Source organism: Toxorhynchites rutilus, chromosome 2 (genome assembly GCF_029784135.1).
Source record: "Toxorhynchites rutilus septentrionalis strain SRP chromosome 2, ASM2978413v1, whole genome shotgun sequence".
Lineage (NCBI taxonomy): Eukaryota > Metazoa > Arthropoda > Insecta > Diptera > Culicidae > Toxorhynchites > Toxorhynchites rutilus.
Window position 1 is genome coordinate 132,969,909 of NC_073745.1, and position 17,956 is coordinate 132,987,864.

At 41.1% G+C, this 17,956-nt stretch overlaps 1 protein-coding gene across 1 annotated transcript in view; it reads right to left on the reverse strand.

The window, feature by feature from the left end:
* LOC129766135 (uncharacterized) overlaps positions 1-17,642 on the reverse strand; it is a 93,785-nt gene extending 76,143 nt beyond the window's left edge. The window contains exons 1-4 of the mRNA XM_055766602.1: positions 16,549-17,642; positions 14,970-16,135; positions 8,982-9,291; positions 5,486-5,586 (exon numbers count right to left, since the gene is read on the reverse strand). Coding sequence (XP_055622577.1) covers positions 5,486-5,586; positions 8,982-9,291; positions 14,970-16,135; positions 16,549-17,562 — 2,591 coding nt within the window. The 5' untranslated portion in view covers positions 17,563-17,642. The remainder of the gene's footprint in view (positions 1-5,485; positions 5,587-8,981; positions 9,292-14,969; positions 16,136-16,548) is intronic.
* Between the last annotated feature and the right edge of the window lie 314 nt (positions 17,643-17,956).

Below are 17,956 nucleotides of genomic sequence, written 5' to 3' on the forward strand. Positions count from 1 at the left end.
AGGAGGCGATGACTCTCATGGAAAAACTGGCCATATGGAGTTGAGTCCTCGTGTCGAAAATCCCCAGTTTGTCCTATCACATCATGCCAACTTCCTCCTGGAAAGTTCAACTACGCAAATCTGCATAATGTTCGATGGTACTGGCAAGGGCAGTTTCCAGTTGTCCCTGAATGATGTCTTGATCGTCGGTACAATCGTTCAACCCCTCTGCTTGCAACCATTCTCAACTGGAGAAATCCCCGGCACGTCGTAAAGGCGGATGGGGAGAAAATGTTCCACCAAATATGGGTTCATCCACTCGTTCGTAAATATCTACAAGTTCTTCGGCACGTGAGCGAGTTTCAACAACTTCAGCGATACTGGCCACTCGGCTTGGCCGTATCGGTTGTTACGAGTGTGAAGAAACTCATCCAACGTTCCAGCTAACTTGAGTATATTCCGAGAAGAGGCATCTGAATTGTCTAAACTGAAGGTTCAACGAGGCGTACTGACCAACACGGATAACCGGTTCGCTCTCCATTGATTTTGATATCAATGCTCTCCTCGGAATCCAACTGATGGAGCAGATCAGAAACAAAATTATTAAAAAAAACTGTTTAAGTTAAACGGTTTCTTTAGGATTAAACATGAAGCCTATCCACGTTAAATTTCGGACACCAAGATGATGCCAGTAAAACAAAAATTCACGTAATACAACAAAACCGATGGTTTATTTCAGTGAAATAGACTTATATCTAAAACAAGCTTACTTCGATGTTAATTACGTTGTCTGTAAAATTCACAAACTTTCTTGGGAACATCTGCCATTAGGTTCCGTGCAGTATCTTCAGATATGCTGGCGGCGGCGCTTTTCCATCTCCTCTTGAAATCATTAATGCCATTCGTTTTCTTCTTAGTTTCGATTAGTTTTCGCTTAATCAGAGCCCGGTACTTTTCCTGTTTTTGGCACATATTTGACTTGATGTGCATTATACCATTCCAGGATGGATTTTGCATAGTGACAAAAGGCCAAATCTGGCCAAAACCACACTGGAGAGTCGTGGCTTCTTATGAATGGTAGCAACCGCTTCTGGAGACATTCCTTCTCGTAGACATCTTTGTTGATAGTGCCGGTAGAGACGAAAGATTTGGATTTTCGGCTACAACTGCATATGGCCTGCCAAACCAAGTACTTTTTGGGGAATTTAGACTGCTTCTTGATCCGGAAACACTCGGCTACGGTATTCCTTCGCATTGCAGTATAAAAAGCGAGACCCGGAAGCTGTTCGAAGTCTTCGAGAACATAAGTTTCATCGTCCATTATGGTGCATGAACATTTTTGCAAAAACTGGGTGTAGAGCATCTTAGCACGGCTTTTTGCAGTGAAATTTTGCTTATCATCACGATTGGGCACCTTTTTGACTTTGTACACCTTCAGTCCATGCCTCTGCTTCACTTTTTGTACATATGATTTTGATTTTCCAACCTTTCGGTCCATCTGTCGGGAACATACTTTTCGATTTGTTCCGCTTCCAACTTTCCGATCCACAGTTAAGCGCTGGTCAAACGATTTGCACACACTAAACACGGTACTCTTCGGCAGTTTTAGCTTTTTGGCGAGAACGCGTACCGACAGTGTTGGATTTTGCTGCCGTTCGCGCAAAATGCGTTTGCGTACTTCCACTTGATTCGACGCCATTTTACCAAACTGAAGAAGAATGTAAACATGTTGGACATCGGAATAAAGAGGAGGGTTTCAGCTGTCATGTAAGTGAAATATTTCATTGATTAGTGAAATATTTCATGAACTACACTGAAAGAAAAGTGTTCGAAATTTAACGTGGACAGGCTTTAATACCAATACAGATAATGTACTAAAAGCTTAATAGCTAAAAGCTAAATAGTAAACATTATCTTTCAACTCACCTTATGACAGCCATTACCAGAATATTGGAATGTCTAAACGCAAACCGCGTCGTCGTATACTTTTTCTTGTTCCGTGAAATCGAAACATGCATTTTTGCGAAATCGGTCCGAAAACACTGTTTTTTTTCAAAAATATCCCCAGAATTGCAGGTCAGGTAATCAAATAGGGATAATCAAGTGTAGTGGTTTTAGAAACTAAACTGAAAAAACTTTTTCCGTTTAGCACTAAGCATTTTAACACCCCATTCTTATTTCAACCCAGGGGTAAGCTGAAACCAGTGAAAATCGAATATTTTTCAAACATTGCTGCAGATGTCGGACGTTATTTGTCGGTGATTGTCAGTGAATGAATGATGATAAATTCAAAAAATGAGGATCATTCATATTTCGTTCCTCAGTATGTTCTACGTAATTTATGAATACACAGACATGATACAAGCCAAATTAGTTAATTTTGCAACTAGGGGTCGTTCAAATATAACGTAACGCAATTTGTTCACTATTTTAAACTACCTACATAACATGTAACAAATGATTATTTGCATACAAATGTTTAGACTTATTTGGATTCATTGATAAACAAGTTTCCACAAGGCATCCCATTTTTCCTTCTTGAATGCGTTACGTAATATATGGATATTTTAATAACCCCATAAATCTCACTAGTGACCGTTTTGAGTGGCTCTACTATGTCATGAAAGCGTCTAAAATAGTATTTTTGATGTTCTTGTTTCGTAATTATTCCTAATATATAGTTTCCATTTTGCGTGTATCAGACTACTCTCCCATATCTCACGTGTACCAAAACCTCTTTTCCTAACTGCTTATATGTGCAATTTAGCTATTCATAAATCAGTTGTAGATAGTTTGAGAAGCATAACCACACATTAAACTCCCGATAGTTCCGCGTTTCAATTTACCCCGCTCTACGGGATGAGTTAGAACGATTGAAATACAAATTTCTGCATAACTCGAGAATGCATAAAGCAGATGGAACCAAATCTGGCAAATGGAGGTTTTAGAGGCACGAAACATTTCTAAGGTGAATCGACACTCCTCTTCCTATCTAGAGGGGGGCTGCCATACAAATGAAACACAAATTTTTGTATTACTCAAGAACTAATCAACCAAATGGAACTAAATTCGGCATGTGGATGTTTTATGTTGCAATAAATGTTTCTACGGTGGTTAGATATCTCTTCCCTCCTCTCTAAGTGGGGGGCTGCAACACAAATGAAAAAAAATTGCATAAATCATGAACTAATCAAGCAAATGGAAACGAATTTGGCATGTGGAGGATTTAGGGGAACAATGAAGGATGTGCTCCCGTGGCCGAGTGGCTAGCGTCACACCCAACATCCCGGGGTTCGGGTTCGATTCCCGTTCTAGTCGGGGAAGTTTTTTGTCAAAGAAATTTCGTCCGACTTGCACTGTACTCACGCGTATTCTAGAGCTTGCCATTCAGAATGTATTCAAGGCGTGACATTTGGCATAGAAATTTCAACTAAGTTCACTGGAGTCGCTTTTTAACCGGGAGATGTGTGCCGTGTAAAAGAAAACCGCGTAAATTCCAAAATCCGCAAAATTGATAATAACTGTGTGTTTTCGCTCGAGAACGGATCGTCCAATTTGAGCTGTCTATTTTGTTGCGTTCATCTTCATACAAGGAAAATTCATGCGATGAGAAAAAAGGAGAAGTGAAGGAATAATCGAAAAAGTTATTTCCCATATGCTCTACATATGGTACACTCTGTCCAACTTCTATAAGACCACCCTGATTCTATTTCTTTACAACACAATCAGTTAGATTTTCGACAAGATACATTCATACATTGTTGAATGCTTAGAATAAAGTATATTTAACGTAAATTTCGTTCAAAAGAGTTGTTTGTCTATTTGTTGTGCTTAAATATGATAATTTCAGCTGTCCCGTTTCTATAAGACCATTTCAAAATTCGTAAGTATTATCATTGAAAAATCCAAAACGATAGGCCGATTTACTTGTCAATAATTGGCAACCTTGCCATCTCGGTTAGTAACCTGGAAGATCCGTGTTGGGATACTATTTACCGAATTATGGTGAACGGATTCCTCGATATTTTTCCATGTTACCGAAATTGCGACCTTGAGCTCTCCAATCGTGATGACCCGTTTTCTCTCAGTGTAGATTCTGCGTACAAGGATCCCCCTAAGATTTTCAACAGGATTCAAGTCTGTAGAGCGAGTCGGCCAGTCGAAAAAATTAAGTTTTTGGTCCTCAATCCATCGCTTAGTTTCCTTGCTGGTATGAATAGTAGCATTGTTTTGCTAGAATGTGAATTTTTTGTGACGATATCCACGCAAAAACGGTAGGAGAGAGGATTTCAGAACATGTATATAATGTGAAGCCATCTTGAGCTTTCCGGTTACACAGAATCCCGCCCAAACCATGCACGAGCCTCCACCAAAATCCCTGGTTGGAAAATACTGTTCCTTCTTCCGTAAATCATGCCAGTACCCGTTGAAACCATCAAAACCATCCAAATTGAACTTTTTTCATCAGTGAAGGTAACATATACATTGAAGAATTTTTGTTTTGTATTCTTTTGAAAAAAATCTTTGTCACAAAATACCATGTCCCACTGTCGGTTCATATGAGCTTTGGCAAAATTCAGACGTCTTCTGATGTGAGATGGTGTAAGATAAGAAGCTTTAACCTTTCAAGCCCTTTTTATGTAAGGACTTTTTACCAAAATGACGAATTGTCACCCGAGCAACATTTAAATTGAAGTATTGCTCTATTTGCATACGCGATTTTGAGGTATTCGAAGTTGTTCTAGCTATTTCCCGCTTATCCCGGTCAGAGACCTTCGATTTACGTGGAGCTCTCTGTTTCTCACCGTATCCTTGAGGATTCGTCAAAAAATTGAGTACTTCTTGATGGGATCGTCCAATCCGACGAACAATTTCTCTGACAATAACATTTTCTTGGTGAAATGCATCGATTTGTCTTTCTTCTCTCTCCGTGAGCACTTTACCCTTTGGCATTTTCCTGATTTTTTGATCAAAACAACTGAAACAACGGAAAATGTAACCGGTCTTATAGAAACTTGACACTTGAATAATACAAAGACATTCGTTTACGCTCAGCGCTTGTACACAAATGCGATGTGGCGATCATAGCAGAGCCGTATCAAGTACCTCCAGATAACGGAAACTGGTTGACCGATAAAGCTAGAATGGCTGCACTATCGACGATGGGAAGATACCCCATCCAGGAAGTGGTATCCAATACATACGTAGGGTTCGTGATAGCCAAAATAAATGGAATCTTCGTATGTAGCTGCTATCCCCCCCCGAGATGGACAATAGAACAGTTTGATCTGATGCTATATAACCTAACAGAAGAGCTCATCGGACGGAGTCCCATAGTCATCGGTGGAGACTTCAACGCCTGGGCAGTGGAGTGGGGGAGCAGATTTACCAACGCGAGGGGTTTTAGTCTACTGGAAGCCCTGGCGAAGCTGAATGTGAGACTGGTCAACGAAGGCTACACCAGCACTTTCCATAGAAACGGTCGAGAATCAATCATCGATGTTACCTTCTGCAGTCCGATGTTGGCAGTAAATTGGAGAGTATGTGATGATTACACTCACAGCGACCATCAAGCAATCCGCTACGCTGTGCGCTGTCAGAGTTCATCTAAAACAAGAAGTATAAAAACAAAAGGTCGCAGGTGGAAGTCGAAGAAATTCGACAAAAATTTATTCATTGAAGCACTCCGAGAGGAGCGAACAGTCACCAGTCTTAGTGCCGGCGAACTAACAAATTTGGTAGTGAGAGCATGTGACGTTACCATGCCACGAAAACTAATACCGAAAGGCGAACGTCGCCCAGTTTATTGGTGGAACGAGACGATTAACTCCCTTCGGTCGAACTGTCTCCGAGCCAGGAGGAGGATGCAAAGGGCCAGAAATGCTATCGACAGAGTAGAGCGCAGGGAAGAACTCAAAACAGCAAAAGCCGCCCTTAAGCATGAAATAAGACGTAGTAAGATAAACTGCTTCAGAGAACTATGCCGCGATGCCGATGCGAACCCTTGGGGCAATGCATATAGGGTGGTGATGGCAAAGATTAAAGGTTCATCGACACCCAGTGAAAGCTGTCCGGTGCGGTTGAAGAATATTGTAGAAGGGCTCTTCCCGCAGCATGATCCAATGAGCTGGCCAGCAACACCATATAGTGAAAATGAAGAACACGTCGAGAGAGTGTCCACAGAAGAGCTGCTGGCGGCGGCAAAAGAACTGAAAGTGAATAAAGCACCTGGCCCCGACGGAATCCCAAATGTGGCCCTCAAAGCCGCGGTTGAAGCGTATCCAGATCTTTTCAGAGCAACGATGCAAAAGTGTCTGGATGAAGGATGCTTTCCAGATATTTGGAACAAGCAGAAACTGGTACTGTTGCCGAAACCAGGAAAGCCGCCAGGGGAACCTCTTCCTATAGGCCCATCTGTCTACTGGATACCCTCGGAAAACTGCAGGAGAAGATAATTCTGAACAGGTTGACGAAGTGCACAGAAAGTGACAACGGACTCTCGAAGACGCAGTTCGGGTTCCGGAAATATAAATCCACGGTGGATGCCATCCTGTTAGTTGCCGAAGCAGCCAGAAAAGCCTTAAAACAGAATAGACGCGGCGATCGATACTGCGCTATAATAACGATAGACGTGAAAAATGCTTTCAACAGCGCCAGTTGGGAAGCTATTGCCGAAGCACTGCACCGAATGAAGGTACCGAATTATGTGTGCCAGATCCTCAAAAGCTACTTTCAAAACAGGGTTCTGACTTACGACACAGAGAAGAGACAGAAGGCATTGAATATAACAGCGGGTGTCCCTCAGGGCTCCATCTTGGGTCCAACGCTGTGGAACGGGATGTACGACGGTATGCTGAGGTTGAAGCTTCCTACAGGAGTGAAGATTACCGGCTTCGCCGATGATATTTCCCTGACGGTGACAGGCGAGACTCGTGAGAAAATCGAGATGCTGGCTACAGAGGCGATAAAGATAGTGGAAAATTGGATGAAAGAGGCTAAGTTGCAGATAGCACATCACAAAACCGAAATGGTGTTGGTCAGCAATCACAGAGTTGTAAAGCAAGCGAAGATCAATGTTGGGGCGCATACTATCGTCTCCAAACGTGAGCTGAAATACCTTGGGGTGATTATCGACGACCGACTTAATTTCAAGAGTCATGTTAAATACGCATGCACGAAAGCGGCCAAAGTCATCGCGGCGCTAGCTAGAGTTATGCCGAATAACGCGGGGCCTAGCAGTTGTAAGAGACGCCTCCTGGCCAGTGTAGCAACATCAATACTCCGATATGGCGGTCCAGTTTGGACAGCAGCGCTTGAATGCCAACAAAATCGCAAGCTGCTGACTAGAACATACCGAATAATGGCGATAAGAGTAGCGAGCGCTTATAGAACTATATCTGCGGATGCGGTTTGTGTCATAGCCGGAATGATCCCGATCGATCTCACTCTGGCCGAAGACGACATGTGTTACAAACAGAGAACAGAAAGCGTGCAGAGTAACAGAAAAGTGCGGGTAAGAGCAAGGGCTGGCTCCATGAGAAAGTGGCAGCAGGAGTGGAACAACACGCCTAACGGTAGATGGACCCACAGCTTGATCCCGAACATCACAACGTGGGTAGAAAGAAAACACGGAGAAGTGAGCTTCCACCTGACGCAATTCCTATCCGGTCATGGTTGTTTCAGATGGTACTTGTACAGATTCGGCCATGCAAGTTCGCCGCTTTGCCCAGAGTGTAACACAATAGAGGAGACAGCAGAACACGTGGTTTTCGACTGCCCCCGTTTTTCTATTAAAAGGGAAGAAATGTTCCTCGCTAGCAGATCAACCCTAAATGCTCAGAACATCGTCCAAAAGATGTGCGAAAGTGAAAGTACGTGGAATGCAGTGAATCGTGCAGTAACAAAAATGTTGACGACGCTCCAACGAAGATGGAGGGACGAGCAAAGATTCAGCATAACAAATCTAGAGAGATGAGTGCATGAGCACAGCCCCCTCCCGAAGTAATACCAAATGGTGGTTCCGGGGGGCCAGGCATGAAGTACAAGGAGGTGGTTTTAGTGAGTAAAAATCTCACACTACCCAGTCAACATGGCCTCCTTGCCAAAAAAAAAACGCTTGTACACACACATATGAAAGTCGTACAGTGTATGGTAGTCACCAATACCTACACACTAGTATATCAATTGAAGCATTGTTTGTTTACAATGACACGAAGCAGCAAGATCATCCACTGGTCTTATAGAAGTTTTTTTTTTTTTTTTTTTTTTTTTCTTTATTATAGTGACTTTCAACACATTTCGGCTGGTTCGTCACTTCTACTTCCATTTTTGGAAGAATGTCGGGAGTGAGAATTGAACTCGTGATCTCTGCGTGAGAGGTATGGATGTTACCACTACGCCAGATCGCCTCCTCTCTTATAGAAGTTGGACAGAGTGTATTAGGTGCTGTTAGTCCAATTGAAATTCGCATTGAGGCATATAGCATCGTGTTTCCGTTGGATTTGAAGCGAGAATGGAAATGGTTTGAGTAAACACTTTCAGAAAATAAAAATTGTAAAAGAAAATTACCTCTTATATATCAAATGTGTTTTCTCGATAATCAAGTAGCATGTTTTTGTGATATTTATGCTATACTACCTCTATCAAAAAGTTCCCAGAATTCATTCAGGGAATGAAAAATACAAGATTATACATCAATAGTGATATTGCCCCCTTCAAAGTACTCCCCATCGACTGCAACGCATTTATGCCAGCGATTGATCCAATCCTCGAAACATTTATTATATTTGATTTGCGGTATGGCCATCAGCGCCAACTTCGATCTCGGGTGAAACGTGAATTCTTGATCTCGGGTGAAACGTGTGAATTCTTAATCAGCAAAAGGCTCAGTGGCCTGTGCTGTATACAGAAGCCGTCTCCATTCCCCTCGTCGGTCCATAGCTGTTTGTCGTCAGCCATGCAGTCTGCGTAGGATCCGCGAGTCGGCTTCCACTTAGTCGTACCATCTTGCCCGCAGCACTCCTCTTCTCCTCGTTCCGTTCGTCGTTGTCGAGGATCATTTTCACTGGGCAGTCGTCCGATATTCTTCGGACGTGCCCAGCCCAACGCAGCCGGCCGACTTTCGCAGTATCAACGATGGGTGGTTCCCCTAGCAGCCGGTACAACTCTTGGTTTGTTCGTCTTCTCCACATTCCGTCATCCATCTGCACTTCACCGTAGATGGTGTGCAACACCTTCCGTTCGAACACACTAAGGGCGTGCTGGTCCTCCGCGAGAATAACCCACGTCTCGTGGCCGTATAGGGCTCTCGGTCTTATCAGTGTTTTATATATGGTTAACTTTATGATGCGATGAATTTTACTCGACCGTAGTGTCTTCCGGAGTCCAAAGTAAGCCCGATTTCCTGCCATAATGCGTTTTTGTATCTCTCAGTGAGCCCAAGTACACGAACTCGTCTACCACTTCGATTTAGTCACCGCCCATATGAATTTTTGGTGGGAGGCTAACATTTGTCTCCTTGGAACCTCTTCATCGCCTGTATTTTGTCCTCGATGTATTGATGGTAAGCCCAACCCTACTGGCCTCAGTCTTCAGTCTGATGTAAGTTCCCTTCATCGTCTCAAGGTTTCGTGTTACAATATCAATGTCGTCTGCGAAGCCGTAAAGCTGGACTGACTTTCGGAAAATCGTACCACTCGTGTCTATCCCCGCTCTTCCGATCACACCTTCTAAAGCGATATTGAACAGCAAGCAAGAAAGCCCATCACCTTGCCGTAGTCCTCTCCGAGATTCGGAGGAACTCGAGAGGGTCTCCGGTACTCGAACCACACACATTACTCGGTCCATCGTCGCCTTGATTAATCGTATCAGTTTATTCGGAAAACCGTGTTCGTGCATAATTTGCCATAGCTTGTCCCGATCGATTGTATCATAAGCTGATTTGAAGTCGTTGAAAAGGTGATGTATGGCTACGTTTAACTCACGACATTACTGCAGAACCTGTTGTACCGCGAAAATCTGATCCGTGGATTGATACTGCCCCACGAACTTCTTTGCAAACGGTGATATGCGGCGGTAGATTATCTGAGAGAGCACCTTTTAGGCGGCGCATAGCAGCGTGTTCGCACGCTGCTTGACGATTACCCAGTGCAGTACTCTAGCTAGTGCTTCACCACCGTATTTTAGTAGCTCACTCGGCAAATTGTCGATACCAGCGGCTTTATTGTTTTTCAACCGTCCAATGAGTGAATTCGGTGGTTGCTGAATGGTATTCTTTTCGTTTTCAGCCAAATGTTTACGAATTACCAGTGTTTGGATTTCGATCAAAATCAAATGATACACAATGTGTCATGCAAGTAAACTCTCACGAACATATAACCAAATATGAGAGGATCATTCAGATACTTGTATGAATGTCAGCAATCACTTTTGTAACATTTAGTGATTAAACTAAGAGAGGAACGAAGACTGTTGTTTGCATATTCGAGTTGTATCAAACATGGCACACTATTTTCGAAGCCTGCATACAAGTTTGAACCGCATATATCGTCTCATTTTACTATAGCAAAACCCACTGCACAGACAAGTGTAAAGCAATAAATGATACAAGAAAAATTACGTCATCATTACGTCACCATTTGCGGAGATCAGCGAATGGGAAAAGAGATAAAACGCGAGAGTTTTTGCTTCTCACTGGAGCGGTGTTGCTAGTAAAACTATGCGGTCTATATGAATATACACATTTCAAGGGATAGCGGCGTTAAAAATGGAAAATATAATCTGACTACCCTTCCCTTAGCCTCTATCGAGCTAAATAATCATATAGTTCGCACTCTCTGAGACTTAAAAATCAGGATCTGCTACATTAGCTGAATATGAATCTTTCGCTTTGCGTTGTCCGTATGATCCTGCTGTTTCATGATGCATGGAGAGGTCGGTATGCATATGTTAGAGGCAAAGAAGAAAATAAGCTTTCTGCACTGAAAGCGTATATGATAGCTTTGCTTGCATGCTGGTGTGCAATGAAGTGCGAGCCGATGCAGAGTTGTCTCGTTCTCTTTTGTGTCGTGATTTGCAGCACATAACAATAATAGAATACCGCTGGGGGAAATGTTTCCTGAAAGATCATATTTGAACGAACGAAAGCGATTTTTTCAATGAGTGGATCATTTGGCAAACACTGCGAATAACGATGGCATTGTGTGCATATGCAAATTGTACTAAATCGAGGCACGCTCGATAGCAGATGTACTCAATACAGCGTAACATTTTGAAATGTAAAACTATCACGCTACAAAAATGTCAATGACAGATGTGTCAACCTACAAAAAAAATGAATAAAAACGGGTGACTGAAAGCGCCACATGGTTGTGATTCCGGATAATTTTTTATCAAGATAACATTACATTGGTGAGTTTTTTTCTTATTTCATCCATACCGAACACAGGAGGGGGGCTATCATCATACCCCATTCCACTACGACATCTTCTATCGTGAACGACTAATCACCATCCTTCTGCCATCATCACTCGGTTGTAAATACTGGTGGAGTGAACGAACAACACCCAATAACCAAACAAAACGTCCTTTTCAGAGCCACCAAATCATTATCAAAGAGTTTAACGATGTAATTTTTTAAACATATCCTAAATCAGCATGCAACAGTTAGCCTAACGGAATCTTACTTCAACTATGCGATCGTGTCTCGGACCCTCTCACTCTTATGTGGCTTTTTTTTTGTAATCCCGCAGCATCTGGAATTAACTAGAGCAAAGAAATATTTAAATCCTGTAGGGTAACCGCGGGTAAAACGGACAGTGGGGGTATAATGGACAGGTGGTTAATTTGTATAGTTGCATTATGAATTTCAAATTTCTGTTGATGGGAACCTCTTATACATGATATTCTATAATATTTAAATCATCCTATGACAATGAATACTGATCAAAAGTGAAATAGGGAAACAAAAACCGAAAATCAAACATGATTCCGCGTGTGGATGTATTTTATACGGCTTCGATATTAAGCATTTTGAGTGGTTTAATTGCAAAATTGATTTCGCTGATGATTATATTTCGGTTTGTGAGTTGACAGAGAAGCGATATTAGGTACATACGGGAAAGTAAATTCATCCATAAGTGATAAATTTTTTTATTTAAAATAAAAATTTAAAATAAAAAATTTAAATTATTGAAATACAGCGCGGACTCGATTATCTACAGTTTTTGATTTTTGATTTTAATTTCTTGTCACTGTATATAATCAAATCCTGTATAAAATCGAGTAAAAAAAATTTTTTTTTATTTGTTTTTTTTGCATGTATTTTTCGTTTTTTGATAAGGAAAGAGGAATTCGATTTTTGATTCATCCCCTTAAAGTCAGAAAACACCTTTCTCACATGAAAAAAATAAATTCATCCAGAATCTCTCAGGAGGTGATAGACGATCATATTTGATGAAAAAAATCCACCTACGCATATGTTCGAATTTCAACAATGACATAGCTATAGAACTTTTTTTTCGGACTCTGTTGCCTAAAACTGGCTCTACATTAGAAAATACGCTACGGAAGACGATTCTTTTGCTTTCATTTGAAAGATGAGAAAATTTAGTACAGGATGTAGTAGTGAAACAAGTAAATTAGTGGATTTTGATAACATTCTGGAAATGAAGAACTTAAAAGTTAATGATTTTTAATGGGTTATTATTTATTTTATCCTAAAAATTTATACTAAACTAAATTGTTTCTATCAATTAAACTGAAGTTTTTTAACCACTCTACAATTTGTTCTTTGACGCCCAACTTCTATTTTTCCTAATTTGGCTGCAATATCGATATAAACAACTCCTGGTAAGAAATCAAGCAAAATCATCAAAAATCACGATTTTTACCCCACTGTACATGTAATAGCCACTTAAACTTCACCTTAACGTTGATAGTGGGGTAAAACGGACAGTTGCCGGAGTGAGATGGATTGTGAAAAGTTTGTTTATTCTATTCCTAATGAATGCCCTGCGTCTAAAAACAGAAATAAAATTACCAAAGGTGGGCTGTCTAGAAGATGACCGGAACCAAGAGCAAAATAGTTGAGGCTCTGTCCGTTTATACTGTTGAAAAGTGAATTTTAACTTCTATTTGTATCAATTCAATTTTTTCATCATTTAACTAATATTCTTGACGAGTTTAGACCTTGGTTGAACAAAATTATTCCTCTCACGAGCTGTTAACTTCTACGCTTCGTATATTACAAAACTGCCCACAAGCCCCCCCCCATATGGTGGTACCTTTTTCTGTAAAACATTTGGTCGATCATTTCGAAAAATAGTATATTGAATTATAAGGAACTGCATCCAAGTTTTGGGAAACATGAGTTTCCAAAGATACAATTGAAGTTCTTCTTGACATGTCCGTTAGGGTGCCAATGAAAATGGTCAAAAAGTTACCTCATAAAAAATGGTCACCACCTCAATAAAACACCCTATGCCAAATATCAGCTCAATGGGACATAAGGGAGAGTGGCGCAAAGCGATCCAAGTTTGAGTTTTTTGAAATTCGAAAAATCACCCAAAGGGGGGATTAAAGGAAATCGAGGGGCTTGAAATTTTTTTTGATGCCAAATGTCTTAAAATTGCATGAAACGTCATCTCGAAGAATTTTTTTTGGTCAAAAATCGACACTCTGGGACTTAGTTTTTTTTTCGAAATACGAAACGAAACGTATGGTTGCGGGTGCCAATAAAAATAGTTATCTCGATTTTTCATTCGGAACTTGTTGCGAAATGTTGATTTGCACGATAATATACCCTTTCACCAAAAATCAACGTTTTCAAAAAAAAAAATTGTTGGTGCCAAATGTCTTAAAATTATGCAATTTTAACTCGTCTCGTCGTCGTTTACTGTTATCTCGAAAAAAAATGGTAAAAAAAATTTTTTTCAGGCACTTGGTGGTTTTTCCGTCTGAAAAGTCGATTTTTAACAAAATAAAAATTGTGATGACTGTAAATCTCGATGTGTCATGCAATTTAAAGACATTTGGCATCAAAATTTTTTTTGAAAACCCTGATTTCCGATAATTTTTCGGTTTTCAAAAAACTCAAATTTTAACATCTGCAACACTAATAAATGAAGTTCGAATGAGCTAATATTTTGCAAAGGGTATATTATCGTGCAAATCAACATTCGCAACAAGTTCCGAATGAAAAATCGAGATAATTATTTTTATTAGCACTTAAAATCATATGTTTCGTCTCGTACCCCAAAAAAACCCAGAGTGTCGATTTTTGATAATTTTTTTTTCGAGATGACACTAGATCTCGATGTTTCACGAAATTTGAAGACATTTGACATCAACATTTTTTTTTCGAAAACCCCGATTTCCTTTACTCCCCCGTTGGGTGATTTTTCAATTTTTTTAAAAACTCAAACTTTGATCGCTTTGCGCCCTGAACTCCAATTGAGCTGATATTTGGCATAGGGTATTTTTTCGAGGTGGTAAACATTTTGTATAGGGTAACTTTTTGAAATTTTAGGGTCGATTTCTTCCATACATTCATTGGCACCCTAATGCCCGTCTTACCCCACTTCTCCTACATTCTTAAAATCAAAGTTCTTGCTTTGTTTATACTACAGTTTCCCGTCACCTGTTAAATTCTACTAAAGTTTTTTTTTATGTTAGGTACATACGGTTCAACAATAAAAGGAGATGACAAAATAAAAATTCCAAGTTGTGTCGTACTTTTCGATACAAAAAAGGTGTTCAAATCATCCCCACTTACCCTATATGTCTACATACTAATAATAACCCCTACTACATAAAACCTTCATTCATTTTTATTTCCACTCGGTTTAAATATTTATATAATTTTATCTGACATTTTCTTCCCATTAAAACGCAACAACATATTCTTAAATAAAGTATTATTTGTGTTCTTTTTCAGTGATAGTCTTCAACTTGATAAAATGATGCATCGCGCATTGAGAGTGGAATTTTATATCCAACAATTCACGACTTTCGGATCCTCACAGCGCTGCGATTGGATGCTGTAGTGTGTGTCGTGCGGGCAGCTGAGAAGACAGGCCAAACCATTGAGGCACTTGTAGAAACGTCCACATTCTTGCTGCGATGGCAGAGTCAAAGTTGTGTTGGCATTTTGCGCACAAACACTGTTAGGTACACAGGGATAGCGGTCTCGCCACACGAGACATGGTAGACAAGGACAAATTTGACAGTGGTCCTCAGGAGATATGCTTGAGTCACATCCCGCTCTGTTTGGCCATTCGCACCGATTCAGTCGCGCGCTCCAGTGCAGACCCTCGGGACAATCTTTGGTGCATCCCAATTGACCGGTGCATTGAACAAATTTGCTACAGTCGGAGTTCAGAGACGGCAGTAACGTGTTATGGGCTGTCGTACATCTAGGATCAATACGACAGTTTGGGTCATCCGGTTGTTTGCCGTTAGATCCACAGTCACTTTTTTCAGGCCACTCGCAGCGATTAGCCGATGAGCTCCACTGGAGACCCGCGGGACAGCGCATTTCGCATGCAAACCCGTGAGTACATTTTAAAAACATGCCGCATTCCTCAGGGTGGGGCAGTAGAAGTGGTTCACATTCGGCGCATGGGTCAATCGGGCAGCGATTGTCGGGTTTGCATACTCCTGGCGGACAGATCGGACATCCTGGCGTGGTTGTCTCAGGCCACGTCTGTGTGGTACTTCGATAGGTTGTTGTGTCAGTTGGTGTCGTTTGTGCGGTCGTTGTAGTGGCCTCGGTGGTAGTTGGAGGTTGAAGAGTTGTAGTTGTAGTTTGTGTAATCGGTGTGGTATCTTCGGTAGTAGTAGTAATAGTAGTGGTAATAGTTGTAGTGTCCTGGGTGGTAGTGGTTGTAGGTTGCGTAGTTGGTGTTGTAGTGTCTTCGGTGGTTGTTGTGATAGTTGTAGTGTCTTGAGTAGTAGTGGTTGTAGGCTGCGTAGTTGTGGTTGTAGTTTGTGTAGTCGGTGTGGTGACTTCGGTAGTAGTAGTAGTAATTGTAGTTGGAGTTGTAGCTTGAGTAGTAGATGTGGTATCATCGATAGTAGTTGTTTCAATTGTTGTGGTTGAATCTTCAGTAGTAGTTGTCGCTGGCTCATCAGTAGTTTCGGTTTGATCGTCTGGATCCTGTTGTGAGAATAAAAATAATATTACTACTTCATGGTGAAAAATGAAAATTTACAGAGAAGTATAAGTTTGTATTCAGAGGTAACTATGGCATCTATATTTCTAATTAGGACGAATAATCTGAATTTCCTCGTTTTCAAAATAAAATAGCGGGCGATATCTATAGCATTGACGACGTTGGATATATTGGCATTAATCATCTTGTCTTTATCCACGTCGCAAGACTTACAAATACAGATCATTGGTCATAAAATTCAGGGATTGTAGTTCTGGAGATTTGTTTCAGTCGTTCCTTCTGGCACTTAAATTATCTCGCTACCGCCATTGCATGAAGATACTAAACCTCGAGGAGGAAATAACCGGCATACATGTTCTACGAATGAAAATTTTGGTTATTCACACTCCTAGCTTACCGTTGTTGTCTCCCCCGGAAGAGTGGTAGTTATGACACAACCCCATGGGATATCACATACTCCTTCCTCTGGGTTATACTCTAAACCATCTGGACAGTCCACGGTACATGCTGCTCCCTGATGGCATTGTTTGTATGCATCGCATCGCTCAGGATGAGGCAGTCGGATAGGATTGTCGGGATCATCATACACCGGGCAGAGTTCATTCGGTGTACAATCATTCGCTGGGCACTCGACACGATCAATCTCCTCACAATTCGAGCGATATCGCTCCACACATCGGTGAACGGTTGTACTCCAGAATAATCCATCGTCGCAGTATTTGGTACACGCACATCCATTCTTACATTGCAGAAACATATCACATCTGCTGGGATGCGGAAGCAATGTCGTTTGGAGATCTATCTCACAATTCACAGGACAACGATTATCTTCAATGCAATTAGCTGGACAAGCTCCTTGTCCTGGAAGATCGTCATCATCATCATCATCAGGATCTTCGCCCTCATCTCCACCTCCACCTCCACCTCCACCATTATTATCGCAATCGACAAATTGTGGCCAGTTACAGACATTAATTCGCGAAGAAAACAACAACAATGTGGGGCATTCAAACAGTATTGGTCCAAAGGATGAACAATGGTAAAACATATTACAATACTCGGGGTGTGGGAATTTGGCACCTAAGTGCAGCTGGTTGCATACTGTACTTGTGGTGAGGTGACCAGCTGATGCTTGCATCAGGCTCTGAGTATTCAGCAATGTTTCATCTACATTCTGGTCTGTTTCACACTCATGGTACATCGCAAAATCGCAAACTAGCGTTTTTGGATTGAAAAAACTATTTTCTGGACATTGGAATACAACGGTAGTATTTTCTCCACATTCGATAAACTTTTGACAGTCGGACCAATGCTTCCTTATAGATCTTCTGCCGCAAATTCCTCTCGCTTCAACAATGTTACACCAACATACGGTGAGCAGCAAGCCGTAACACGCCCAGGTCAGTATCATGTTGCCTGTCACAACTGCGCGAAATTGTGTTTACAATTTATACCGGCTTTATTTTAACTTGCACTTAATCAACAGACTGCCAATCGACGGACTCGACGCCGGTGATGGCAAGGATTGCTTTTATATAATATTATATGGTCAGTGGCGGATAACAAGATGCGATAAGGTATAAGTTGTAATTGAGTTGTAAGCTGTCAAAAGTTCACCATTTGACCGATGTTATTGCATTGCAGTATTTGATCTGCCATCGTGATGCGCCTAGATATCAATTTAAGAAATGAACTAAATATTATATATTTAACGTGGTCATGTGCAACAGGTTTGCACAATCAGATCTCTGTTTTCCATAGAGATGACTACTGGAACCGAGAAATGATAGCAAGAATATTTCTGG